General features: G+C 48.6%; 1 protein-coding gene across 6 annotated transcripts; it reads left to right on the top strand.

Annotated features, from left to right (window-relative positions):
• The first annotated feature begins 77 nt into the window (after positions 1-77).
• Positions 78-12,614, top strand: LOC115344251 (THUMP domain-containing protein 2-like). Of its 6 annotated transcripts, XM_041125049.1 has the most exons (11): positions 78-879; positions 1,229-1,661; positions 2,048-2,180; positions 3,436-3,848; positions 5,033-5,110; positions 6,458-6,510; positions 6,826-6,913; positions 7,529-7,600; positions 8,225-8,339; positions 10,104-10,221; positions 11,763-12,614. In XM_041125049.1, the coding sequence occupies exons 2-11, from the start codon at positions 1,257-1,259 to the stop codon at positions 12,079-12,081; spliced, it is 1,794 nt and encodes a 597-aa protein (XP_040980983.1). In that variant the 5' UTR covers positions 78-879; positions 1,229-1,256; the 3' UTR covers positions 12,082-12,614. The 6 variants fall into 6 exon arrangements, with proteins under 6 accessions (XP_040980983.1, XP_040980985.1, XP_040980984.1 ...); XM_041125051.1 differs by lacking the exons at positions 78-879; positions 11,763-12,614 and adding an exon at positions 11,247-11,754 and having other exon boundaries at positions 946-1,661; positions 10,146-10,221; XM_041125050.1 differs by lacking the exons at positions 78-879; positions 11,763-12,614 and adding an exon at positions 11,247-11,752 and having other exon boundaries at positions 1,148-1,661.
• The last annotated feature ends 14,927 nt before the right edge of the window (positions 12,615-27,541 follow it).

Raw genomic sequence — 27,541 nt, 5'->3', positions numbered from 1 at the left:
TGTGTTTTTTGGGACGGAGGGGACACTGAACCTGATTCTTGACATCAGGAGCCTGTGGCTGTTACCTTTATACAGCAAGTCCAGATTCCTCACCCATGTGATTAATTCTTGATTTTTTTTTTTTCTTATTTGTATATCCCTGTGGGTTCTTTTGACAGGTCTCAAGGGTTTTGCCAGCAGATGTGCAACCCCTACCAGAGTTGCATGTCACTGCTCATGAATGCTGGGCAGTGCATCCACAGAGATGTTGAACATGACAGCTATTTTGTGTGAAGGTGGCTTAAAAGTTGTGCTGTCTGAAGCACCCTCTCAGACTAATCACAATGTGATGCTGAGAAGAGCTTAGGCACCCTTAAAAACTTGTTTCCTAACCTTCAGATGCTGAGAGAATAGCATTTGACTGTTTGTAGGGGGTGGGGCTGGAAATAAATACACCCACCCACTGTGGTGATGATTTTGCAAGATGCTTTTGAGCAGTGTTACAATTTTAATGTATTCTTGCTGACTCCCTTATTTACAAGTAAGTTGTCAGCAACTTGCTCCAAACCTGACTAGGCTTTAACAAGCTCTTCTGCTGTGTCACTTAGAGCTGAGCTCACAGCTTGGCCATGTGCAATAGCTGTTCTGCCACAGCTGACAGAGCAAGGCAGCAGGGGTGTAGGGAACCAAAGAGCAGGGTTGTGGGGAGGGAGAGGGTGGTCTGGCCAAAGAGTGTTTTAGGTAACCTTGTGAAATTGTTCCATCCCTATGCCCTCACATGAGCATGCAGCTACCCTGCACTGATGCCCAGCTGGGTGAAGGCACCTTGGAAATGCAGGATTTCTGCTGAGACCACTATGCAGCCTGACTGCCCTGGCAGCTGCTCTCCTGTTTACTAAGGTAAGCATCTTGCCTGGTGAAAGGCAGCTGTCAGGCTTCCACTCCTTTTTGGAGCGCTTCCTTTTGGACCTACCCAAAGACTGGACTATATGTGGCTCATGACATCTGTGTTATACTCTGTCTCTGTCCCCTGTAAATAAGTGGCAAGGGGGGATGACAACATTGCCCTGTACCACACAGTAATGCAGAAAATCACAGTTCCTGCGCAGGCTGCAGCAGAGAAGGTCGCCTGTGGGGGGAGCTGCTGGCTCCTAGCTCCCCTCCTGGCGCGTCGCCCTGGGCTGTGGGTGCTGAATCACTCACGGCGGGGCCGGGGGAGGTCTACACCTTTTCCTCCCAAATGGTGCAGATGCAGACACCGCTTCCGCACCGCAGCAATGCTCCTCTCCCTCCCCATCAGCCCAGCCAGCAGCGGCGCGGTCCTCTGCCGAAACAGGAGGAGCGAGAGCTGCACTGCAGTAATTCGTCTCGCCGCCTGCACTGATGGTTCCCTCAGGGCGCCACCTCCCGTCACGGTGATAAACGCAGTTAGGGGTGGAGCGGTCCCACGGGCGACCAGGAGCAGGCGCTTTGAGGCGCTTCTCTCTGGTACCAACGCAGCCGCCTGCCGGCCCGCTCCCAGGGCGGGCGAGCCGCCCCCGAGGCGGGGCCCCTGGCCCGCCCTGAGGGCGGCGGGGCGGGCCAAGATGGCGGCGGGGGGCGGGCGGTACTTCTGCACGGCGGGCCGCGGGCTGGAGCCCTTCCTCGCGCGGGAGGTGCGGGCGCGGCTCGGCGCCACGGAGGTGAGCTGAGGGGGGAGCCGGCGCCGGTGCCCCCCCCCGCCCCCGGGGCGGTCCGGTCCGGTCCGCGTCGCGGGGAACGCGGCCTCGTTCGCTTCGCGCCCCGGAGCCGGGCGGCCGCGGCGTGGGCTGTGCCCGCCACCTGCGTGGGGCCCCATGGGCCTGGTTTTGGTCTGGGTGTGGGTCGGAAGGGACCCCTAAGGACCGTCTGGTCCCGGCCCCGCCGTGGGCAGGGACGTCTGCCGCTCGGTCAGGCCGTGTCCCCTCGCCACCCCCGGCGAGCCGAGGTGTGCGCTGCCCTCCTCCCTGCGAGCGGGCGTGAGGGTCTGCTGGAAGCCCTCGCCCAAAACACCTTTCCGCTCCGGTTTGGTTTCTGTTTTTCCCCTGAGGTGGACCGCGTCTCAGGAAAGGTCTTCTTCAGCACAGAGGCAGAGCCGGGCGAGCTGAGGAAACTCAAGTCTGGAGAGCGACTCTTTTTGCTGCTTAAGAAACACACCCCGATTCCCGTTTCTAGAAATAAAGGTATGGCACTGACTCCTTCCCTTGGGTCATCCCCTCCGGTTTGTTCACAGGGGGTGTGTGCACAAACGTGAAGCCCTAGTTCAAGTCCTATTCATAAAGTTATTTTTTTTACTAGCAGCTGTGGTTCTAATTGACAATAATCAGTTCTGAAGAATCTTTCACCTAGGTGTGTTTCAAATGCTTTTTTTTTTTGCACTGAAAATGCCTGTAAAATTGTTTTAAAAAGATGCCTTACCTGCCTGTGTTCTGCTGGCACCATACATATATGTGTATGTGTACCTCCCCACCACGCTGAAAAATAACCCAACACCCCCCCCCCCCCCCCCCCCGACACTGAACTACAGTGTTGTATGCATTTTAACGATGGGTCTTTTTCTTTTAGTCAAAGCGGACCCAGACATATATCCTGGGTCACTTAACTGTTCAGTACACAGATTTCTTGTAAATCTCAGTTACTCAGGTCACATTCTCTGTCAGTGTTGGAGTAAGAATTTGAAGTAAGGTGGATTGATATCTGCGTGCTGGTGGGATTTAATTTGGGAGATCACAAATGGCCTTCAGCTTTGAGGATCAAATTTAACCATGATTCTAAAATTTAAAATGAGAACTATAAGTACCTTCTCCCCTGCCCCCACCTTGACCAGCTTCAAGGTTTCTAAGTGAACTGGCCTCTATATTCCTCGTGCCTCTCTTGTCATAGCTAGCTCAAGAAGACTACCCATGGGTGTAAGTTTAGGCGTGTGGCAGAGACTTTGCAAGATTGAAGGCAGGTTGATGGATAGCAAGGAGAAACTTCCTTCATAAAATTGTGGCTTTTATTCTGAGCTGAATCAAACTGATTCATGTTTGTGTCTGTCTTTCAATCCCGGAAAGTGTCCCACATCTCTTTATCCTGGACCAAGTGCTTTCTGGGGAGGATGGCATGGATAGCAGGCTGGTCCTCCGTCCCTGGGAATGACTCTCAAAGGTGGTCTGGTTTTCTAGAGCTGCTGAATTCTTCTGCAGAATTCAACCCTTGCACGATTTAATCTTGGTTCTGCAGAGCTTGTAATCAGAGGGGTGCCTGGATCTCTGCTGATGGGGTATGCGGGTGTTGAGAGCTCAGCTGTGCCTGTGATTGCTGCTGCTGCTGTGGTTCCTGGATTCACCCATGAATGAGATGTGAACACAGTCTCTGTTAACAGCTGTTGTTAATCCATAGGAAAATCAAACGCTGAGAATGAACTACCTAACCTGAAACTGCTTTTTCTTCCAGGGAAAGTGCTGCATGAGATTAAAAGCCTTGTCATTGAGGAGCCAAAGTATTGGCTAGATGTTATCTCTATTTGGAGAAACCTTCATGGGTGTGGGGGACAAAAAGATAATGTCTCTCAAGAAAACCCATCGCCTCTCAAGAGAAAATCAGAAGAGGCAAACATTGCAACTAAAAGGCAGAAAATGGAACAAGTGAGAGGGACTATGTCTGAGGAATGTCAGGCGGAAGGCGGAGAGAGGTGTGTGGTACCAGAGAGAAAGAGTGATCAGGACTGCTGGACTGAAAGCAAGACTTCCTTAGAAGACCCTTCCAAAAGCAGTGGGGAGGAACCTATTGCAAACGAGCAGCTTAGCTTCAGTTTCAGAGTTTCTTGTCGTTGTAGTGGAGCGATTGCCAAAATACTTACTTCACAGGTATGCTAATGTGTCTATGTTTTAAAAGAGTTTAGCAAAGGTGAAGGGAGATGGTAGTTAATTTGTCATTTCAATTATGTGTTGTATGTTTTGGAATAACAAACTGATCAAAACTTTTTCTGTATTTTCTCAAAAAAGCCCTTAACCTGCATTTACCTTAAACAAGTGGAAATACAAAGGCTGTTGTTAATTTCTGGGCACTATTACCCTGAATATTTTTCAAATCAATGCCTTTTATTGAGGATAAGTAAAGGGAATAGTTTGAGGTGGCTGGGCTTCTGGAGTCTGAGGAGTGATCTGATAGTAGTTTACAGCTACTTAAAGGGCCATTGCAAGGACAAGAGCCACACTCCTCTCAATTGTGGCAGACAGTGTAAGAGAAGGTGCAAAACCAGAACTTTGCAGCTTCGGTGGTCTCTGGTTGGGTGTTGGGGAGAACTTGTTCCCCAGGAGGGTGGTGCAGCCCTGGGAGGCATCCTGGGGGGTGGATCTTAGTCCTTGGGAGAGAGCACTGGGGTAGAGACATCCAGCGGCCCTTTCATCTGGCCCTCTTCCCATCTATAATATCTTTCTACTGTGGGGAAACTAAAAAAAATAAAACCTGTATAGCTGCAACTTATGCAGATTTCTCTTCCTTGAAGAGAACAGTTGTTTAACTAGATTTTTTTTTTCCTACTAAAGCTAGTACCTTGGGAAGATGGGATACATGAGCCTGCCCACAAGAATGTTTGCTTAAATTTGTGCTGTGTGTTTGAACTCTCATACTCTGAAGGTAGTCAGAGCTTTCTAGATGCCATAAAAGCATTAAAATTGTGAGTTGCAGTTATGGATTCACAGATTTTCTCTTAGGTGATCTAGTTTATAGCCATCAGAAGTATTTTGTGTGTGATATATAATTCTAAAATGATGACAACTTGTGTTGTAACTTGGGCGGGACTTGAGCTTCAGCCTTCCACACTCCAGCTAAGTGATAGTAGTTTTGTCCTATGATGTGTTTGCTCTGCCCCTCGCTTGCTCTGCCCTCTTGTACCTCTTCTGGTCTTTGTACAAATTGTTCTCCTAGGGATAGAGAGAGACTCTTTCTTTTCCCAGGTATTTCTAAGGATTGTGCAGTCAAGGCTGTGATCTGTAGTTTTCTTAATTCTGTTATTTTTACTGCCTGTGACTATTTTTCCCCCTTGCAGGAGATTGGAAGAGCTGTTGGCATAGCGCTCATGAAGCAGTGTGGGTGGCGGGCTGATCTGCGGGACGCTGATCTAGAGGTAGTGGTGCTTGTCTGCCAGATGGTCTGTTGCTTCTTCCAGATTTGCCCCCAGTTATCGTTTTGTTCAATGCTCCCTATGCACTCAAGGACCATGGCCTCTCCCTGTTTGTCCTTCTGCTGCTGAATTTAACTAGAAATCATCTGGTAGCGCTGAGCAAAGCTTTTTGGTAGCCACTGTGTATGTGCCTTGAAATAAATACCAGAATGGCCAGTACGGGCCTGTACGTTAGGCAAAGGATCCATACAGGCGATGTCTCAGGATCCGGCACACTTACAAACTGCTGGACTCTGTGTTAAAAGTGGAGATCACCTGAGCCATTGGGCAGCTAGCTTAGCCTCTGTAGGTGAAGAGACCAAGCAGCAAGGTCATGTTCTCAAGGAACTAGAGAGTGCTGTTTCTGGAAGAGCCTCCTCCTAGACCCTGTCCCTGACAAGCAGCTTGCTTAAGACACCATCTGTGGTGCAAGCTGCCTGGAGACCTTGGAAAGGAGTCATTGCTCTTGACAAGCTGTTTCTCCATTCCTGTGCTTGGCGTATGGAAGCTGCTCTCAGCACTGATGCTAGGAGGTCTGAGGCCTTCTCTAAATGCTCTGAGTTCATCTACTGGCTCTGGTTTTCCCAGGGCTATGCATTAAATATGGCTTTGTTGAGCCTCAAGTGGGGCTCTTGTTCTTGTCCACATTTTTGCTCTGAAACCATTCAAGTGCTGAGGACTGTGATACAGCAAAAGCATCATGTTTCTCTTTGGGCTTCCTGGGGAGGGACTGCAGTCATGCAAGACCTGTTGGGGAGCTTAGTCATCTTCTGGGATGCTTCTGTGGAACAGGAGGACAATTTCTTTGAGCTGCCTGTATTTCTGGAAGAATTACCCATATTTGCCTTCCATCTGAAATGCCCCTTAGTGGCACTTGTGGGTTTTTTGTGGTTTTGGGTTTTTTGAGGGTTTTTTGGTTTTTTTTAAAAGGAGGCGGCTATGTGAATAGCTGAGTGCTAGTATACAGTGAATAATCTTCTCCTGCTTAGAGTAAATGGTTTTGTAATTAAAAATATCCATTCAGTGTTACAAAAATCAGTTCCCTTAAAGATTCAAGTGCTTGCTGATGGATTCCTGGCTGACAAAATTCCCCTCCCAGCTTGCTTAAATGTTAAATCCCCTTTAAAGTGGCATTCAGATTATGTAGTGTGATTTCTTCAAATTAATCATAATTGTCTAAAGTGTGTATTTTTGTTCTTAAAAACTAGGATCAGAAGTTCATAGAAACATCTTCTCTGTCTGGTTTAAATGAGTTAAAGCTATTATTGTGTCAGGTTGAGAGTTTCTAACATATTTTTTTTCCTCTTTCAGATCTTTATACATCTTAATGACATTCATTCTGTGGTGGGGATTCCTCTTTTCAGGTAGGCATTCTCCTCACCAGATGTGTCTTAGTAGTATCAGAACAGGCATAATTTCTAAATAGTCTTGCTGTCCACTGTGAGTATTTATCTTCTGGTTTAATATTCACTGGACTGTCACGTTAGTCTTGTGGTTTGTCTGGAGCTTATCTGAGCATGTAGGCCAGACTTTGCAGTGAGTTATGGATAAAAGCAGACTATGGTTTCTATCTGTCTGTCTGTCTACAGATCTGTCCAGTTCATTTGTTCTTTCATATTACATGGGCTTTTCTGGGTGGTTGTACCATTATCTTAGATTGATTTTTTTGCTGCCTGCAGACTTCCGTTGGCAAACAGAGAGTATATTAAAACAGCAGGACTGCGGTCAACAATTGCATGGGCCATGGCATCTCTGGCTGAAATCAGTGTAAGTGAATGTTCATGGCAAAGATGTAGAGTCCCGAATGAAGGGGGGGTTGCTGCTCATTAGAGCTGGAGCTGGAAGCTTTGAAGAGGTGTGTTGATTTTAATGCTTCATCCTCTAATGCATTGGGCAGGGTTTGCCTTAGCTGTGATCAGAGTGTGCTGTCACCTGCTGTTCAACCAGATATCTGCTGTAATCCCAGGTTCTTCTCAGGAGAGGTGCTATTGCTTGTATGAATATGTATGTCTAAATGGCAAGATTTTTTCACTGTCCAGGTGTCAAATCTTGCTTGGGATTGTTCTCCCAAGGAAAAACAGAAGCAAGTGGGATCTTTTCCGTGGATTAATTTGGTACCAATATCCATCTGCAGTCCACTCACAGTTTTTTTTCCTACATGTCACCTCAAGGCTGGATGCATTGATGCATTGTCTTTAGTGAAACTATTAATACTTTTTACTATCTTGTCTTACAAGCAAGTTTGGCCTGGCAAACCAGTGATTATTGTTACCTACACTGGATTCAGTGGGAATATGTAGGTGATCCGTACATCCCCGAGGAAGCTTTGTCCTGGGAGGAGTCTGTCTTGCTTGCAATGCAATAACCCCTTTATTTTTGTAGGCAGGTGCCTTTGTGCTGGATCCTATGTGTGGGCTAGGAACGATACTGCTGGAAGCTGCCAAAGAGTGGCCTGTGAGTATCACACTGGCAACAGGCAGGATCTTTGCAAGATGGCTTGTAGTTGCATCAAGAAAAAATCTGTACCACAGTTATACCAAAGTCCATTACTGGAAAGCTGGAACCAAACTGGTCTTTCTAGGCAGTTGTTAAAAGTATTTTAGTACAAACCTTCCTCCACAGGAATGTGAAAGCAAGTCCTTGTGCAAGCAAGGCAGGTGCTGCAAGCCCTTTATTTATACTGCAGAATTTGTGCGAGGCAACCATGGACTTTTAAAACTGCCTCGGATTATCCTGGGATCAGACGTGTCAATGTGACGGTACAGTCAGTTGTCAGTATTAGAGGCAGCATGGCTGTTTGTAGCTAGCTGGGGTCTTGCTGTTAGGATATAGCCTCAGTATTTCTGTAAGTTACAAGTGTCTTGAGCAGACCAGAACATGAAAAGGAGTGAAGACAGCACAGACTTCCCCCATTCCTCTGTCCTCTGGGTCCATGTATAGCTCTGTGTAATGGTAGGAGATATCCCAGCAAGGGGTTTGTCTTCGAAGAGCTGTGCAACAAGGCAGTTCTGAGAAGGGTTTATAAAATAAATACACCTGGTTGTCAACAAAATTACTTTTCTCTTTTTCTCTGAACAGGAAGCCTGTTACTGGGGTGCTGATATAAGTGATTCACAGTTAGAGGGTGCAGATGTGAATATTAGGACTGCAGGCTTGATGGACAAGATTGAGTTACTTAAAGCTTCTGTGAAAGGTATGTCTGTAGGCTTTCCAAGGAGACGTGTTTGACATTTTTTTGTGGTTCTGGGATTATACAGGTAATGTAGGTTCTCTTGAGGTGATCTGTAGCGGAGCCAACTCTCAACAAATAGCTGAGTAGTGACTCTGTAGTGCTAGTGAATAGATAATTATCTGTTCTCCCCTCCCCACCCCTTGCCCCCAGGAACTTTGGCAAGAATAAACTCAGCAGAAGACAATGAAAATAATTGTCAGACATGGGCAGTAGTCTTAATGATGAATTTGTGAATACCACAAGGAGTACATACTATGTGAGAGTTCTTTGTGTCTTATGAGAACAGAGCAAGGACAAATCCAGATAAAACGTGGCTTGTAAATTAAATTTATCAGATGAGTAATGGTGGGGACTCATTAAGCTCAGCTGAATTGTTGATGTTTTGCAGTAGGAGTGTTTTAAGTGACGATGCCTTTCTCCTGGAAGAGGGAATCTGTTTGCTCTCAGTTCATGAGCTAGTCTGTGGAGAAGGTAATAATTTTATGGCCTTATTCTGGACCTCAAAGCCTGAGTCTAAATTAGTCCTTTATGAAATTCATGACAGATAAAAGCTGGCTGTTTTTCCCTGTGCATGGTGATGAAGTATGCATATTTTTTTACCCTGCGATATTTATTTCTTACCAGAATGATAAGAAATATTATTTGTCTTTTTATAAGAATATATATAGCTTTATTTCTTACTTAAAAGCTGTGATTGGGCTTGGCTTCTAGGATGACGGAAGGTGCTTTGATGTCAGGCTTTTCTAATACTGAACAAGTAATTGACGTCTTTGTCACTGGTCAGAAGCTGTTATTTCTGCATGTCTTGAGAAGGACTGTAGGTAACTTGTCCTTCCATTTGTGGATAAAATTGTTAAAAAATTGTTGTGCTGCAAGTGTTGATCTGAGGATGGTCCAAGAAACATCTCCAGCCAGTTCTGGAAAGGCTGGCATAGAATCACAGCAGGGTTTAGGTGAGAAGGGACTGCTGGAGGTCTTCAGTCCTGTCATCTGCTGGGAGTGCAGCTAACCCCAAAACTGGGTCAGGTTCTCAGGGCCTTGTCCAGTCGAGTTTTGAGCATCCTGAGCGATGGAGAACCCACAGTATTGTCCTTTCACGTGCTGGCTACGCTCTGGCCAGCACAGCCTGGTATGTGGCCAGCCTCCACCACAAGGGTGCAGTGCTGTATCACGGTCAAGAGAACCGACTATTCCCAGGATACAAAAACTCTGGGGAGATACTTCAAAGACACTAGCTCTGACAGAATCCAAGTGATTCTGGCTGTAACCAGATTCTTGGGGGGAGAAAAGGGGAATGGAGAGGAATTTAACATGGTTCCTTGCCATTCATATGTGTGCATCTGAACAGCTGCACGAAGTGAAGTGCTTGCAAGCTTACCTCTTCTTCTGCATTTTGCTTGTAAAGGTGTACTGTGTGTTGAGAAGCAGTAGTTGGTTTGGAACCATGCAGTCCCCTGTTTGGAAAGTCTTGCTATCGGGGCAAACATATCACCAGTAACAGGGAATCTGCAAGCTAAACCACATTCTCATGTATTTGTCTCTTCCCAGTCTGCATTGTGTTGGTAGCTTTGTAGTGCCATTTGTGAGGATAAGTACAGAAGGACCTATGAATCTGGATGCATGACCCACGAAAGAGCTGTTAGGCAGTTTTGTAAGGTGAATGAGGGCATAGCTCCTGTTTGTTTTTCATGTAGTCAGTTGTAAAGACCTGCCTTTATTCTGCAGCATTGCCGTTGCCTTCGGAAAGCTTTGATGCTGTGATTTCAGATATTCCATTTGGGAAGAAGTTCAAGATCACAAAAGACATACAGCTCCTACCGGATATTCTCCAGGAAATGGAGAGGTACGTGTGGTCTTTGACATTCTTGGGGTTTGACGTAAATGTCCTGATGGTTTGCGATCATAAGTGTTCAGTCAGCTTCAGGTTTGCTTTATTCCAAACAGTCTCCAGCTCTGCAGTCTGGTCCTGTGCAGGCTGTGAAAGTCCGAGTCCTTTACTTGTCCCTTAAAGGCTGTTGTGGCTTGTCTTGCAAGCTGTGGAAGTGCTGATAGCAGCACAAGCTGACAAGGAATGAGCTTGTTGTGTGAGCCACACTCACAAATGTTCTTTACAAGGCAGAATGGAGAAAGAGGAGAGGATGCACTACACAAACTTAAAGCATGGCCAGGCAAATCAAGCAAAAATCCTTTCTCAGTTGAGGTCTGCTTGTGTAAAATCCTGGGCTTTTCTTCTGGGTTCACAACCAAACTTTTACCAGCCTGCGTGGGCAGAAAGGATCTCAGACCAGAAAATGGTGATATGTGTTTTCCTTTCTGTTGGCGTATACTGGCATATCCAGCTAGCCACCTGGTCTGCTTTTAGATGCCTCCTTTCATCTCTCACGCTGTCATTTTGTGGCAGAGTTGAGCCGAGCTAATAGCAGGGTGCTTCTAACGGGCAATTCAAACTATCTGCCCCTTTATTTATTTTCTTGGCTGAAAACAAGCCCTTTCTGTAGGATTGGTCTTCAGTGGGTGTTGATCTTGCTCACCTACTGCAGGAATGCGGTGGGAAGATGGTGAAGAAGGTGAGGTAGCTCCATAGAATGGCAGGGCAATCTTATGTCAGCTTGCACTGACCATCCCTCCCTTTGGCCATGCTTGTCTTCTGGTCTCATTTGCTCTGTTGGGCCATCCTAAGCAAAGTATTTCCTTGGAAAGGTGGAGGTGGGGAAGGGGACATTACCATGAGAGCCCCACCAGTAAGACTGTTCAATCCACTTGCTGTGAACAAAGCCAGGATAGTAATTTTTTTTCCCCTCTTTCAAAGTGTAATGTTTGCTCATGTACTAAGAAAAATGGATTACAAACAATGGTTAATTTTCCTAGGCTTCCTGAGTTTGAAAGCCATTAAGGATTACTGGAACATGGAAAGCACAGACCTTTTAAAGTTTCTGAAGGGAAAGGCCAGCTTCAGAATTGCCTTACCAGCCTGAAAAGCTCTTGCTGCACTGTGAAGCTGTTCCTTTGCAGACTGGTGGAGGCTCATGCGACCCAAAACCCAGGGTTTGAAGGTGATAGTGCCCTCAATCATTGGAGAATACTAAGAGCGAAAAAGCTGAGTCCATCTTCCCTGCTAACCCAATGGAAAGAACTCCTGAGGTCAGAAATGTTTGGGAGTCAGGACAGGGCCCAGTTCTCCCATTTAGGAAGAATTATGAAAATAGGGAATTTAAATTCCATTTGGAGACATAGCTTACTGAGTTGACCCATGACCCTTAATGCGCTTAGGTGCTTTATTGAATGCAACTGGCATCTGAAGTGTCAGCAGTGTTGAGTTCTGCACAGACAAATTGATGCCAGGCAGAATGAACACCTAACCTTTATTTTTCCTGCAATTGCCAGAGTACTTCGTGTTGGAGGCACTATTGTATTGTTGCTGAGCCAAGATCTCCATAAGTGCATGGATGGCATTACCAAGCATGCTGAAAATGACTCTCCTAATGCCATTTCTGATGGCGCAAGTGAAACCACCACTGCAAAAGCCCTGAATGTTGATGGGAATTCATCCTCCTTGGTGAACGGTATTGAAGAATCCTTTCTCAGCAGCAGACAGACACGTTTTGGGTCTCTGGTGCCAGATGGCGTCTATGAAGTTAGTCTTGGAAAGACAGATGCTTTCATATACAAATACAGGAAGATCTCTTCTGCTGGGAATCAGTAGCTTTCTTGCACTGCACCGAAATGAACTTGAATCCTGATATGCTTGAAAAGCAGCATGGCAGTGATCCAGTGGAACCCTGCTGATCCACACCCTGTGCCATTTGTTAGCTCGCCTCGCTTTTTTTGGATGTCCTAAGGCGTTGCTTTTCTCTCTTTGGTTTTTAGGAGAGGTGGAAGATGCCTACTAGTGTTTCAGATGTTTTTACTGTAAAATATTGTCATAAGACAGAGTCCTCAAATCCTTGTTTAGGGAAAGCCTCTCGGTATCAGGAGGAGTTTCTTTGGAAGAGAAAATCTTTATTTGCAGAACTGCAAAACCAAATGTGGTAATATTAAATGTAAATGGATTTTTGCCTTCAGCAGTATTTTTTAGGAAGCACATCTTGCCTGAAGAAGTCTCCAGCTCTTTTTGAGGGCTGGATGTATGCTTTACCTTGCAGTCTTGTATTTTATTTTAAAGCTCATTTCTGATGAGTTTGAAATGTTGCTATTGAGATCTCTTGGAGTGGAAAATAAAACTATTTTCTGTATTAATTCTTTGCAGTGTCTGCATGTGTCTAATGGGTATGCTTTTCCTCACTTGGTAAGGTTACTCCAAGGGCACAGTGTGAAAGATGGAAAAACCTGCCAAGTGGATGAACAATTAGAAGTGACTTCTGTCTCCAAAGAAGCATATGGAAAAATTCTGAAGAGATAGAGGTCTTAGCAGTTCTTTTAATCTATACAAAAGGTATTTGTGCAGGGGGAATAGTCTAATTCAAGGCTTTCCCATTGCTGCTGAGCTGACAGGGAAGTATTTTTATAGAGAATGACTGCAGATTGTTTTCAGATGCTATTTTGGACAAGCATTTGCAACTTGGCAAGCAGGGATGGACTCATGCACTGTGCTCCTCTGCCATGATTAGTATGGAGATAACAATTAGTAGTGTGTCTGGGTTTGTTTGGGCTTTTTTTTGCTTTTTTTCTTTTTCTTTTTTTGAAGTTGGTTGTGTGTAGCCTATTGTAATCATTACTTTATCTGTGTGCTTTCCATGGCAGAGTCTCTACTCTGGAGATCTTAGAATTTGAACTAAGAGCCCATGGTGCTGACTGAAGAGAGAGACTTGCCTATGGAGACTTGAAGGGAATGAGGATATGAGTCAGACTGAAACAGTCCTGCTGTTTAGCTGGTACCTGGAAACGTGCTAGTGCACTGCAAGTATGGATTTTTGGCTTAAACCAATATTTTTGTAACTATCTGCCCTCCCACCCAAGTTCAGCTTTCAAAGAGGCCTTGGAGAAGACGATAATGAATGCATCACAAGAAAGGTAATGGGTAACTTGTTCATGCCATTAGCTTTCTATCAAATATGCACAGTCAACAACGTGTCTCTTCTAACTAGCACCAGTGCAAGTTTGTTGTAGGAGATGAAGTGTTATCTGGATTGCTTAGTTCTTAATGTGTCCTGGGGACATAAACACTGGACATAACACTGTTTTCAGTAAGGGTCTGAAAGAGAGATGATGTTTGACTTTTAAAGTTTTTTTTTAGTGAAGCTACGTTGCCATGATAGATAGCTAAAATGTTAATATTAAAAAGTTCTCATTAGAAGTTTAAGTAAAGCACAGGACTTGAAATCTGTTCCCATGTCCAGAGATGTCTCCTCTGAAGACTGCTAAAGTTAATGGTGAAATAGTTACTACTTTGTAAGATGGCTGATGTATCTGTAACAAAACACAGACAATCTGCTAATAGTGGTTTTTTTTGGAGCTGAGTATTCTTGAGTGTTGCACATCACATTTTCATTGTTTTCTGTGTCTCAATAAACTTACTTGTCCAGTATTTCAGCTTCACTTAAAGTCTAGTTCAGAGACTGATAGCAAAATTGCAGTTACGTGTCAGGAAGATTCTTGCATTTCACCTTCTGTTTCCGTCCAGTTTTCTTATCCAAAATGACACCTGCTAGTAAGGGTGAAAACTAGTTGTTGATATATAAGTAATATTCTGTCTTTCGTGGTTTTGTATGTCACTGCTGTGGAGAATTTAATTGTGTTGGGTGGTCAGCAAAGTGTAAAAGAATAGTTATGTTTTTTTGGTTGTGAAAAAGAGAGACTGTCCTGTCCTGCTTAGTTCCAGAGTTAAATGAGGTGGTTGCTTAATTTTGTTTGCTCTGTATTTACTTCATCTCTCATTTAGAAAGACTTGTGTGTCTTGGTATGAAATTGCCATTCTAATCATCCCTGTTCCCAGGCCCTCTGTAATTTATGCCGTTCTTTTAGGGTTTGGATTACAAGTGCTGCCTGTGGTATTCTCACAGACACCATATTAATAATTTGTTTTCTTTGCGCCCATCCTAACACCTTTGGTTTTGGTGGTAACTGCACATAGATTTGAAGTAGATTCTGAGGCAATTGTAGGTCCATTTCTTTTGTTCATATGAGTAATTTATATCACAGCATATCTCAGAAAAAAAATAATCATTGCTTTAGTTTAATAAAGGTTGAGCTTTATTTGCCATCTGACAGGTCATTCATCTAGTGTGGGTGGACCCTTCCAAAGATTTTCAGCATCTTACAAAAAGAAAGGCCCTTCTTTTACTTTACTGAAATTCAGATAGTTGTGATAATTAGTAAGATTATCATTCTTGCAAAGGTATCTGTTATACCATGTCTGCCTTATTTCAGTTCTTTTCATTGTTTATGGCTTCATCCAGTTAACAAATGAAGACACAGAACTTGGTAGGGTGAGCTTTGCTTGAAGTGTCATTTTTAAAAAGAAAAAGCCTGAGTTTCTGCTCCCCACTCCTTTGGCATGGGAGTTGGTTTTGGTGAGGGAAGTCATGTATCTACTAGCTCAACTGCTTCACACTGAAACTCTCAGATTCTGTGGGTATCTCTAGGGAACAGCTGGTGACTGTTACTGCTTACTGCTCTGAACTGTGTTTTGGAGTCTCTGGTTTCTGATAGCACTCCTTTGTGTTGCCAGAAGAGAATGTGTCCAGAACAGATGAACCTGAGTCATCTCCCATTTTTCAGAGTCCTACGCACAAACCTCTTCTCTGCACGTGCGTGAAAAACGCATACAATGGTACTCAGCCGCAGACGCACGCCACAGAATGGTGCTCGGCCCCAGATGCACGACATAAAGCAGTGTTTGGGTCCAGATGGATGCCACAGAATGGCACTCAGCTCCAGACACATGCCATAAAGCAGCACTCGGCCCCAGACGCACACCATAGAACAGCGCTCAACTCCAAACGCATGCCAAAATGGCGATACATTTCTCTGGGGCAACATGCTGAAGCAATCCTCCGGGATGGTGTGGGATAGCACTCCTACAGGACGATGGGGTGAAGCATTCTAATAATGCCAGGTGTTGTAGGGTGCCAGAAAACACTGCAGCCATAAGGGACTCCCTAAAAACAAAAGCATTCCGAAAACACCCCAGGGTGCAGATATCCCAAAAAGCCGTGGGTTGGAGAGCTCCCAAGAACCCAAGCGATGAAGGACTCTGAAAACCCCCAGCCTGGAAGACTCCAAAATATCTGAACAGCGTAGTGCTGCGAACAAGCCCCAGTCTGTAGAGCTCTTAAAAAGCCTTGGAATAGAGATCTACAAAAAATCCTAGTATATGCAGGACCCCCCCAAAACCCCCAAGGTGCAGGACTCCCAAATAAACCAAATGGGGTTACATTCCTCTGGGACAGCAAGCTTAAGCACTCCTCTGGGATGGTGCAGTGACGCATTCCAATAATGCCATGTGTTGTAGCATTCCAGAAAACAGTGAAACCGTAAAAGGCTGTCAAAAGACAAAAAGGTGAAACACTCGAAAAAAGCCCTTATGTGCAGACCTCCTGAACACACGCCACAGAATGGCGCTCGGCCCCAGACGCATGCTATAGAAAGGTGCTCGGATCCTGACGCACGCCGTAGAATGGCGATTGGCCCCACATGCATGCCATAAAAGGGTGCTTGGCCCCAGATGGACAACCGTAGAATGGCGCTCTGCCCCAGACGCATGCCATAAAGCGGCGCTAGGCCCCAGACACGTCATAAAATTGCGCTCGGCCCGAGACAAATGACAAAGTGGCACTTGGCCCAGACACACGCCATGTAATGGTGCTTGGCCCCAGATGCACACAATAAAATGGCACTCAGCCATAGACGCAGGCCATAGAATGGTGCTCGGCTCTAGACGCATGCCAGAAATGGGTGCTCGGCCCCAGACTCGTGCATAAAGCTGCACTTGGCAGCAGACACATGCCATAGAACAATGGTTGGCCCCAGATGCACATCATAGAATGCCGTTGCGCCCTAGACACACGCCATAAAAGGGCTGTTGGCCCCAGATGAAGACCATAAAGTGGCGCTCGGACCGGGACGCACGCCATAAGAGGGCGCTCAGCCCCAGAAAAACACCATGGAATGGCACTTGGCCACAGAAGCACGCCATAAAGCAGCGCTCGGCCCCAGATGCACGCCATAGAACGGCATTCTGCCTCAGACGTATGCCATACAACGGTGCTCGACCGTAGAACGCCGCTTGGCCCCAGATGCATGCCGGCAAACAGCACTTGACCCCGAATGCATGCCAGAAAAGGGCGCTCAGTCCCAGGCTCACACCATAAAACGGCACTCGGCCCCAGACGCACGCCACAGAACGTCGCTCGGCTCCTGATGCACACCATAAATGGCACTAGGTGCCAGACGCACACCATAAAGAGGCGATCGGCCCCAGACACACGCCATAAAGTCGCACTTACCAGCAGATGCACGCCATAGAAGGGTGCTCAGCCTGGACGCACCACATAGAATGGCGCTTGGCCCTAGACACACACCATAAAAGCACTCTTGGCCCTGGACAGACACCATAGAACAGCGCTTGGCCGCAGACGCATGCCACAGAACGGCGCTTGGCTCCAGATGCACACCACAGAATGGTGCTAGGCCCCAGGCGCATGCCATGAAGTGGTGGTCGACCCCAACATATGCCATAGAACGGCGCTAGGTTCCAGACGCACACCATCAAAGGGCGCTCGGCCACAGATGCATGCCATAAAGTGGTGCACGACCCCAACTGCACGCCATAATGTGGTGCTCGGCCGCAGTCACGTGCCACAGAGTGGTGCTTGGCCCCAGATGCATGCTGTAGAATGGTGCTTGGCTCCAGACGCACGCTGTAAAAGGGCGCCCAACCCCAGACGCCTGCCATAAAGAGGTGCTTGGCCCCATACGCACGCCACAAAACGGTGCTCGGCTCTGGGTGCACACTATAAATGGCGTTCGGTCCCAGAGGCATGCCACAAAGGGGCACTTGATCCCAAACGCATGCCATAACAGGGCGCTCGGCCCCAGATGCACGCCATAGAATGGCGCTAGGCCCCAGACGCGTGCCATAGAATGGCACTCAGCCCCAGATGCACACCATAAAAGGGTGCTCAGTCCCAGATGCTCGCCATAAAGAGGCGATCGTCCCCAGACGCATGCCACGTAACAGCGCTGAGCCCCAGACACGCTCCATAGAATGACGCTCAGCCACAGACGTATACCATAGAACGGCACCTGGTTCCAGACGCACGCCGCAGAACAGCGCTCGGCTTCGGATGCATACCATAAATGGCGCTGTGCCACAGATGCATACCATAAAGGGGTGTTCAGCCCCAGACACACGCCATAAAGTCACACTTGGCAGCAGACACACTCCATAGAACAGCGCTCAGCTCGGACGCACACCCTAAAACGGCACTCAGCCCCAGATGCACACCATAAAAGGGCAATTTGCACCAGACGCACGCCATAAAATGGCACTTGGCCACAGACCCACACCATAAAAGGGTGATTGGCACCAGATGCACGCTATGGAAAGGAACTAGACTCCTGGGACACACCACAGAATGGTGCTTGGCTCCAGACGCACACCATAGAACAGCGTTAGGCCCCAGACGCATGCCATGAAGTGGTGGTTGACCCCAAATGCATGCCATAGAATGGCGCTAGGTTCCAGACACATGCCATAGAACGGCGCTCAGCTCCAGACACACCCCATAAAGCAGCACTCAACCCCAATTGCATGTCATAAAAGGCACTCGGCCCTGGACTCATGCCATAAGAGAGAGCTCAGCCCCAGACACAAGCCATAGAAGGGGGTGATCGGCCCCAGATGCACGGCATAAAGTGGCATTTGGTACCAGACAGACGCCATAGAACGGCGCTCAGCTCCAGACGCATGCCATGAAGTGGTGGTCGACCCCAACATACGCCATATAATGGTGCTAGGTTCCAGACGCATGCCATAAAAGGGGGCTCGGCCACAGATGCACGCCATAAAGCAGTGCTCGACCCCAATCGCACACCCGTGGAATGGTGCTTGGCTCCAGATGCATACCATAAAGGGGTGCTCAGCCCCAGAAACACACCATAGAACAGCGCCGGGTTGCAGACGCATGCCATAAAAGGGTGCACACACACCATAGAACATCGCTCAGCCCTAGGCGCACGCCATAAAAGGATGAGCGACTCCAGGCGCACACCACAAAACAGCGCTCAGCTCCAGACGCACACCACAGAACAGCGCTAGGCCCCAGACACATGCCATAAAGGGGCACTCAGACGTAGACTCACACCATATAATGGCGCTCGGCTCCAGATGCACACCATAAAGCCACACCAGGCCCCAGAGGCACGCCAGACAAGGGTGCTTCGCTCCAGACGCATGCCACAGAACGGCACTCAGCCCCAAACGCACGCCATTAAGAGGTGTTTGGCCGCAGACGCGCGCCATAAAGCCACACTCAGCAGCAGACGCACACCATATAATGATGCTCTGCCCCAGAGGCACGACGTAGAAGGGCACTCGGCCTCAGACGCACAGCATAAAAGGGTGCTCGGCCCCAGATCCACGCCATAGAATGGTGGCTGGCCGCAGTCGCATGCCACAAAGAGCCGCTCGACCCCAGACGCACACCGTAAAAGGGCGCTCGACCCCAGACGCACGCCGTAAAAGGTGGCTCTTGGCCCCCAACGCACACCATGAAGAGATGCTCGGCCCCACATGCACGCCATAGAACAGCGCTTGGCACCACGCCCATGCCGTAGAACGGTGCTCGACCCCAAACGCATGACATAAAAGGGCGCCTGGTTCCAGATGCATGGAATAGAATGGCACTTGGCCCCAGATGTGTGCCATAAAGTGCCACTCAGCCCCAGACGAACACAATAGAACGGTGCTCGTCCGCAGAAGCACGCCATAAAGCTGCGATCAGCACCAGATGGATGACATTAAGCAGTGCTTGGCCCCAGACACATGCCACAGAACGGTGCTCGGCCCCGGACGCACGCCATGAAGAGACGCTTGGCCCCAGATGCACGCCATAAAGCTGCAGTCATCCCCAGACGCACGACATAAAGCAGTGCTTGGTCCCGGATGCACGCCATAGAATGCGTGGAACCTGCACAGGAGCACAACCCACTTCTCTTGCCTTTAAAGAAACTGCAACTCACAGAAGGCCCTTTCTGGCCGAGATACAAGGTAGGCACCAAAACATTCCCCTCTGCCCCTTCAAATGACCACCTGGAGAGCTCCCGTTTAACCCAGCAGCCATTTCTCTGCTCCTCTGGTCACTCTCACCTTGCCCTCACTGTTTGCCCGCTACCCAAGAGATACACAAGCAGCACAAAGTCCACATCTGTGGCAATGCAGAAGACTCAGCCGAGCTCCCCAGGTTGAAGCTTGAAGACATTGAGACAGCATAGACTCAGCAGATGGACAAAAGGTTTTGGACTACATCCCTGCATCTATAGGTTGATTAGAACTCAACAGTATGTTTGCTGTCTACACTCGGAAGAGTCTGGCTGAAGCTTTTGCATCTGTGAACAGGGCATAAAGAAGAGACTATGTATTTTACGTAGAAACAAAGAAACCTCACCTTGCTTAGCTGAAGCTTTCTTAGCTTCGTTTCATTTACATTATCTGTATATTGTGCATAGATTGTGTATATTCTACACACAGAGCAAGTCCTGCATTGCCCGAGCGAGGCAATTTCTGTCCAGATATAAAATACGCGCAGCTAGGACACCATCTAGATCTCTTTAAGCGCTTAGAATATATACAGAGAACATGTAGCAAGTATAAACAGAACATATACAGACAGACATATAGAGGTACTTGTCAATATATGTCTTTTGAGACTATACATAGACATACCCACAAACACAGGCTATACAGACATTATATACTCTATCTCCAGGAAGAGAACCCTCAGCTGATCTCATATTGCTGAGGCTTTTTCCCCCTCTCTCTATTCAGAAGATACATCATCTACGCATAAAAAAGTATACAGACACAGGAAGCACAACCATGCTTTTTCTCTCTGTAGATGCGCTCTCTACACAGAACACATACACAGAACATACAGAATAGACATACAATTTGTCACTTGCATACGTACTACCCAAAACAGACAGACGCGTGAGGTGAAGCTACGCTTTATGTCTTTATGGTGAATATGAATGTTGCTGTCTTTAAGTTGAATAGATAGTGTCTCTACATGGGACACAGACATTCTGAGGCCAAGGGAGGAAAGGCATTTCTCTGTGTGTGGAGTGTATGCTGTCCTGACTTGGAACACAAGCACGTGAATACACATACTTTACATGCAGACATACACAGAGAGAGAGGCAAGGCATAGAGCTCATGTATTTCTGTTATATAGAATATGCACCACCTATATGTAGAGTAGATACAAAGAGATGAGGCAAGTCTTCTCCGCTTACAGAAGATGGCCTCTTTCCATACAAGACTATAGAAGACCCATACAGTCGTGCTTTTCTGTCTGTACACACAAGAGATCCTAGCTACCAAATACACACAGGGCTGAAGAGAGGATTTGGTTAATCCCTACAGAATATATTTGATAGTAGAGGAAGGCTTTTCAGTCTTTTCTTTAGAATACAGCCTATGCGTACGTGGAATATATGCAGGCAAGGTGACGAGAGGCTTTTCTGTCTGCACAGAGAATATATGGGCTAAATATAACACACGTACATAGAAAAGCAGTGCCTCACCTACCTCCACATCTAATATCTACCATCTGCATACACAACACCAACAAGGGGAGAGTTTTCTGTCACTACACAGACTACATACTCTCTTCCTCAAGACTATGCATGGACAGGCAAAGCCAGGCTTGCTTTCTTGGTATGCAGCGTATATCAGGATATACTCTGTCTATCAGAAAAGAGATAGTGAGGCTTTTCTCTCTAGATACAAACCATATTTCATCTGTAGATAGACTCCATGCACGCAAAGCATGTCTCTTCCATCTAGTCATAGACTAGATACTGCCAAGGCAGGGCTTTTTAGTCTGCTTATACAGTGTACACTGGCTATATAGAGAATAGAAAACAAGAGAAGGGTGAGGTGGGGCAATACCTTTCTGTCACCATCCAGACTATAAAACTGCTGTACAGAGAATACACATGAAGAGCACCGCACACCACTTTCCTGTTGGGACGCAGAATGTATTCTGGTTACAGAGCAGAGATGGGCCAGGTGAGGCGGGGCTTTTCCACCCACCTGCATGTGAAATCTGGGGAGACTGGGGGTTGAAGCGGGATGTCTTTCTGTGCATCAGGCACACTCTGCCTATAGAAGCACACAAAGAAGGGAGGTGAGGCTTTTCTCTTTGCAGAGCAAAGACGTGGTGCACACAGTTAGTAAGTACAGGACTCTTCTGCCTGTATGTGGAATATAGGCTGCCTATAGACCAGAGAAATGTCTCTGTACTTAGAACATATACTGCTCATCTGTACAACAGACCCAGAGAGGCAGGGGAATGTTGACACGGAAGTCACGGACACTGCACACAATCAATGTGATCAAGCAGATGCCACTTTATTGCCCAAATAGCTTGGTTTAAGTATACATTCTAGTTCCTGCTCACGCGCAAGCCATCTGTTGATTGGTTAGCATGTGCTGTCCACACGCCTAAAGCAATAGATTGATCGGATAAGGTCTTTTGATCACATGAATGGTTCCCTCTGCCTGTGTCCTGTCTTGTATCCTGCTTTCAGTCGCGTATACCCGACCTTGTTCTACTTTTTGTGCTTGCTTCATCAAACTTGTAGCAACAGTTGACCTTCGGTACATCCTTGAGGCCTGCTGCCTGCAGAGGCCTCTGGCTCACAGATGAATCAGTTCCATTGTGTCTGGATTGTTCACTATGTGTCCATTGCTTTCCAGATATCCCACAGGGTAAGGTGGGATGCTCCTGCCTGCAACGCCCTCTTTGTAGAGCACAGGCAGAAGTGTGAGGCAAGGCAAGGCTGCCAGTTATCAGAGCCCCCCTCTTGCAGCTAGGTAGAAGCACCCTTCTGCCAACCTGACCTGAAGTTTCAAGTGGCTTGCAGCTCACTGGGTCCACAATGCTCCAGGGAGGCTGGTGAGGCTCGTCAAGCCCTCATCCCCAGAACATCAAGCACCACCCACAGGGAAGAGCCTAGGGCTGTGGCAGGATTCTCCTCAGGAAGGCTCAAATAGGAGCAAACACATCCTGCTGCTTAGCACCATCAGGCTAGTCACACAGTCAGGGCTTTGGCTCCTATGACTACAGGACCCTTCCTTGAGGAACACAAGGAACAAGGACTGCTGGCCCAGGGACAGGGCTTCCTTGACTAAGCTGGCAAGAGAGTCTGCTAGCAGGCTGGCTAATCCAGTGAGGAAGGCCTGCAACCACATATACCAGGCACAGGCTTTTCAGCCTCTGCAGGCAGGGCGTGGGGGACAGTGAGGAGGCATCCAGGGGACAGCACACTTGGAAAAAATCATCTCACACCCCATGTGTGAAAACAGAATGACTGGGCACCTGTCTCTACCCTCCGCTGGACTCCTTGTCCACAGACAAGGAAAAACTGATCAATGATGCAAAGGTCAAGGGCATGCTTCGCTGCAGCCACCATTCGGTTGTAGAATTTAAAAACTTGAGGGAAGTGAGCAAACCAGCAGAATCACAACACTGGACTTCAGCAGAGCAGACTGCCACTTCCTGAAGAACTTCTAGGCAAGAGCCAACAAGAGGCTGGCCTGGAGGGCAAAGGGGCCCAGGGCAACTTGTTGAACTTCAACCACAACAGCCCCCTCCATCCCCAGACACCAGAAGGGTCCATGCCAACAGAGTCAGTCACAAGTAGCAGGCAGCCAGCACTGACAGACAGGAAACTCCTGACCCAGCTCAAATGCAAAAAAGGAAGAACACACAAGGCGCAGGCAGAGATAGGATACCCAGGAAGAACACAGAGACATTGCACAAGCATGCGGGGATAGATTTTGGAAAGCCACAGCTTAGCTGGAGGCAAACTAGGAAGAGATGAAGGACAACAGGAAGGGCTTCTGAAAGGCTACTGGAAGCAGAAGGAAGGCTAAGGGAAATGCAAGCCACAGTTCAACAGGAAGGGAACCTACTGGCAAAGGACAGGGGAAAAGCTGGAGAAGGTGCTACATGGGGTGGGAGTGTGTGTGTGTGTGTGGGTGTTTTGGGGAGGGTATTTGCCTCACTTCTCACTCTTACTTCTCTCCCACACTGGAGGAAACAAAGCCAGACCCTTCTTGAGGGGCACGCTGGACAGAGAAGAGGCAACAGCAAGTTGTAGATTCTGTCTCAAGACAAAGTTGCTCACCATGAGGGAGCCCAAGCACTGGAACAAGTTGCCCAGAGATGATGCTGAAATCTCCATCCTTGGAGATAGCCCAAAATGTTACTGGACACAGCCAGAAGCAACATGATCTGACTGGACCTGCTCTGAGCAGGAAATCAGACCAGATGGCATGGGGAGGACCCACCCGACCTACCCCACTCTACCAATCCCCAGAGATTTCTCATTTCACTCCAGTATTCTCCCAATTCATCACTGGCCACAGCTCATGTTAAAAGCTCTACAGAAGTGTTTACAGAGCACAACACTTGCTCCTAGGACATCAGGGGAGCTGCTGGACAGAGCAACCCTTACCTTCCATCACTTCTGCAGAGCTGAAGCATGGCAAGCCTAGGGCACACTAAAGCCATTTCAGGCAGGTAACTGAAGGAAATGAATGCAGACTTTAAAGGCTAGGTCTTTGCACCTGAAGCCATCTGAGACTTATAAAATATCAGTACTTTTAGAGAAATATCATTCATAAAACCACGCCCATTTAAATATAACTGCAGGCAGGACTATGCTTCAAGCACAGAGAGCCACATACAGCAAAGGGAAAGCATGTTTACCCAGGACAGCTATCCTGGGACAACTCAGGTGTGATATTGTCCTGTGAGGGTTCACAACAATTGCAAACCTTGCTGCTGGCATCCCCACAAGGAACAAATGGTCCTTGCTTGCTTTTCCCAAAAGCAAGATGCTACCACAAACACAAGATACAACACTGTATGTACCAAGCAGAAAGTGGAATCCCTCCACCCTACCAAGTGAATTTACCTTGGGAAGGCACAGAGGAAGGAACCAAAAAGATTGCTCTTCAGGAATGCAATAAGCCTTCGACAGAATAGGCTGATCTAAGAAAAGAGATGAACTTTTATGAAATGTGTCAAGTGGAGGGTATTTTGGCCTTGGCTGTTTCCTGCTTTCTAGCAAGAAGCAATACATTTCAAAGCAAAGGCTATTCTAGAATAATCCGAGGTGCTACTGCTAAATGTCCTCATTTCGTGTGGCTAGGTGCAAACAGACCTGTCAGGCAGACAGACAGCAGGTGTCAGGTACCAGTACTTGGAGGATACACATATAGTAAAAGCTAGGGGAAGCGAGAACAGGCTACACTTGGCTTTCAGTCAGGTCAAAGAATCCCACACCATCACTGAGTGTGAACACAAGCTACCACTAAGCTAGCTTGTGAAATCTGAACTCAGTGTCAGCTAAGCGAGGTGTTTGTTTCTACCAATCTTTGCTTCCGTTCACCTTTTCACCTTCACAATACTCTTTCTTTGCAACTCGAGTTTCTCACCTGGAGCTGGAAAGTCACCTAAGAACTGGTCCCAGCTGTATATAGTGGAGAAGCCTACCCGGTCATCAGTCAGCTCTAGTCTCCTCATCTTCGTTCCAAGCTTGTCAGAAGATGCTGCAAGAGACAAGCCGCATTACTACAGTCTGTTCCAGAACAAAAATAAAGCAGTAAGATTAATTTCTGGGCTGCCAAACACCAGAATCCAGCAAATTCTGCAAACAGGTACTTAAGAGGGAAAGCAATGAGCAAGCCAGTGCACTTCAGACCACACCCTACAAGACTTTCACACATACGAGAGCGGGTGGGCCTCTCTGAAAGCGAGTCACCTCCTCCCTCTGTGAGCAGCAGGGATGGAAGAGCAACAGGCACCCACACCAGAAGCAAAGACACATTTGTGACACTGCTCTGAGAAGATGACTCCACACCACCTTTTCACTCAAGCACCACAAAGCTGGCCAATGCCAGAATTAAGCCTGCTCAGGCAGCTCCTGCTCAGGCAGCTCCTGCTCGGCTCGGGGGTGATTCACACACCCTTCTCCTCATGTCCAGCACAGCAAGACCAGAGCTCACTGAGCACAAAGCCCTTGGCTGGTTTCTGGCCCCCAAAACCCCAGGTGTAGCTCAGTGCATGGGCCAGGCTTCATTTATTCCACACAAATAATTCTGTCTAAAGAACAGGGTTTCGAGTATGTTTACGTTTATGAACCTTCCTACAGGCCCCTTGTTTCAATGCTAAAACAACTCTGCTACTTTCCAAATGCCAAGGGGGCGGGTGCTGTAATGACTTCTGTTGAGGCAGAAACAGGCAGCACCGGAGGTCCCCAGCCTCCGACTTCAGTGCTCAGCCTCTGAACTGCTGGGACCTCAGGCTTCAACCCCTCAGTGTCGCGCCCACATTCCACAGTCCTGGAGCACACTTGGTGCCTGTTGCAGCGCCGCCGGCTCCTCACGGCAGGGCTGGGCGCAGGCTCCAGGCCCCTAGGCAGGCTGCCCGCCGCCTGCTCCCCGGAGGAAAGCGGCATTCTTTCTCCCCTCGCCGGTACCTCAGGACGAGGCGTCCGCTCCTCCGGCCGCCTCTCCCTCAGGGCAGCTCCACGCGCAGCGCCCCGCGCCGGCGGCCGTTGCCTTCAACGCCCCGCCCCGCCTCGCGCCGGCCACTGCCGCCCGAAGCTTCCCGAAGCCGCGCGCGCACCCGCCGACGGGGAGAGTGGGGGGAGAGGAGAGGGGAGGGGAGGGAGCCGCGGCCAGAGGCAGGAGCAGCCGGGCAGGGCTTCCCGCCAGGCAGCGCCCGGCGGAAGCAGGGAGAGGGGAGAGAAAGCGGTGCCCAAGGCAGAGCCCGCCCCAGGGACCGGCCCTGCGGGCAAAACCGGGCAGGGCAGGGCAGTGCAGGCAAGCCCAGCGCAGCCCCGACGGCCCCTCGCCCCGGCCCACCTGAAGCCAAGCCTGGGGCAAGGCCCAGCCCCGTGCTACAGACGTGCTCCGGCCCCTCCTGGGGCGGCTCTGCCCTGAGACGGCCGGCTCCAGCCGGGCCCTGGGCACGGCCCCCAGGCCGGCTCTCCTGGGCCGGCCCGGGCCCTGCCTCGCCGCTGCGAGGGCAGCTTCCCCCGAGGGGGCTCCGCCTCAGCAGCCCCAGCTGCCCGCAGGCAGAGGCGCTCTGGTGACCACCCTAGCCTCTCTCTCCTCCAGCAGAGCGCCGCCCCATTGGCCGGCGGTCACGATGCCTCTGGGCGTGGCCAATGGCGAGCGCCCTGGCACCGTTGCTCGGCGACGGGGCCGGGGGCCCCAGCTGGGCCCTGGGCCTCCTGCGCGTCCCGGCCCTTCGGCAGCCCCGGGCCAGGCTGCGCCGGCCGGCACTGCGCGGACCGACACGGCCCCGACACGGGGGGAGCGGCAGGGCGCAGGGCTGCAGGGCGGGCTGCGGCCACGCGCAGCTCGGGGCAGGAGCGGTGGGGCCCAGTCAACGCCAGCTTCGGTTCCCCCTCGGCTCTGTCCCCCGAGAGGAGCCTGTTCGCTGCAACAAGACGGGCACACGAGGCAGTCAGAAACCATGGCGTGGGTGTTGTAGAGGGCACCACGTCCGCAAAGTCCTCCTCACCGTTGACTGGCAGCCACACGGGACAGCGGCGCCTTCACCCCACTGCAGGGAGAGAGGCGATTCAGCCAAGCCCTGTAACAGTCTTCCATGTCAGTATCAACAACATCCATGTTGACTCCCTGCAGCAAAAACATCAAGGAATAAACTTGGAATAAACTTGGTAAAACTCCATGCTTGAGAGTACAGAAATCTCTTCTTTCCTTGCTGTCCAGACACAACTTTGGTTCAGCACAGGCAAAACACCTGCTGTGGGAACCACTAGGACAGTGTCTTGTGGATGCCTTATTTAACAGACATATTAATAACCAGTTACAGTGTTAGAGGAAAAAATACATATCCAGAAGCCATCTGTCAATCTCTAAAAAACCCCACATATATAAACCATGATCTTTGTTGAGC

Source organism: Aquila chrysaetos, chromosome 8, assembly GCF_900496995.4.
Source record: "Aquila chrysaetos chrysaetos chromosome 8, bAquChr1.4, whole genome shotgun sequence".
NCBI classification, from domain to species: domain Eukaryota; kingdom Metazoa; phylum Chordata; class Aves; order Accipitriformes; family Accipitridae; genus Aquila; species Aquila chrysaetos.
Note: the sequence above shows the minus strand (reverse complement) of the source record. Positions and strands in the feature narration are given on the sequence as shown.

Coding starts and splice junctions, on each gene's coding strand:
- LOC115344251 (XM_041125049.1), top strand. CDS start 1,257: ATGCTCCTCTCCCTCCCCATCAGCCCAGCCAGCAGCGGCGCGGTCCTC. Junction 1,662..2,047: donor CGCGGCTCGGCGCCACGGAG/GTGAGCTGAGGG, acceptor TTTTCCCCTGAG/GTGGACCGCGTCTCAGGAAA. Junction 6,511..6,825: donor GTGGGGATTCCTCTTTTCAG/GTAGGCATTCTC, acceptor TGCTGCCTGCAG/ACTTCCGTTGGCAAACAGAG.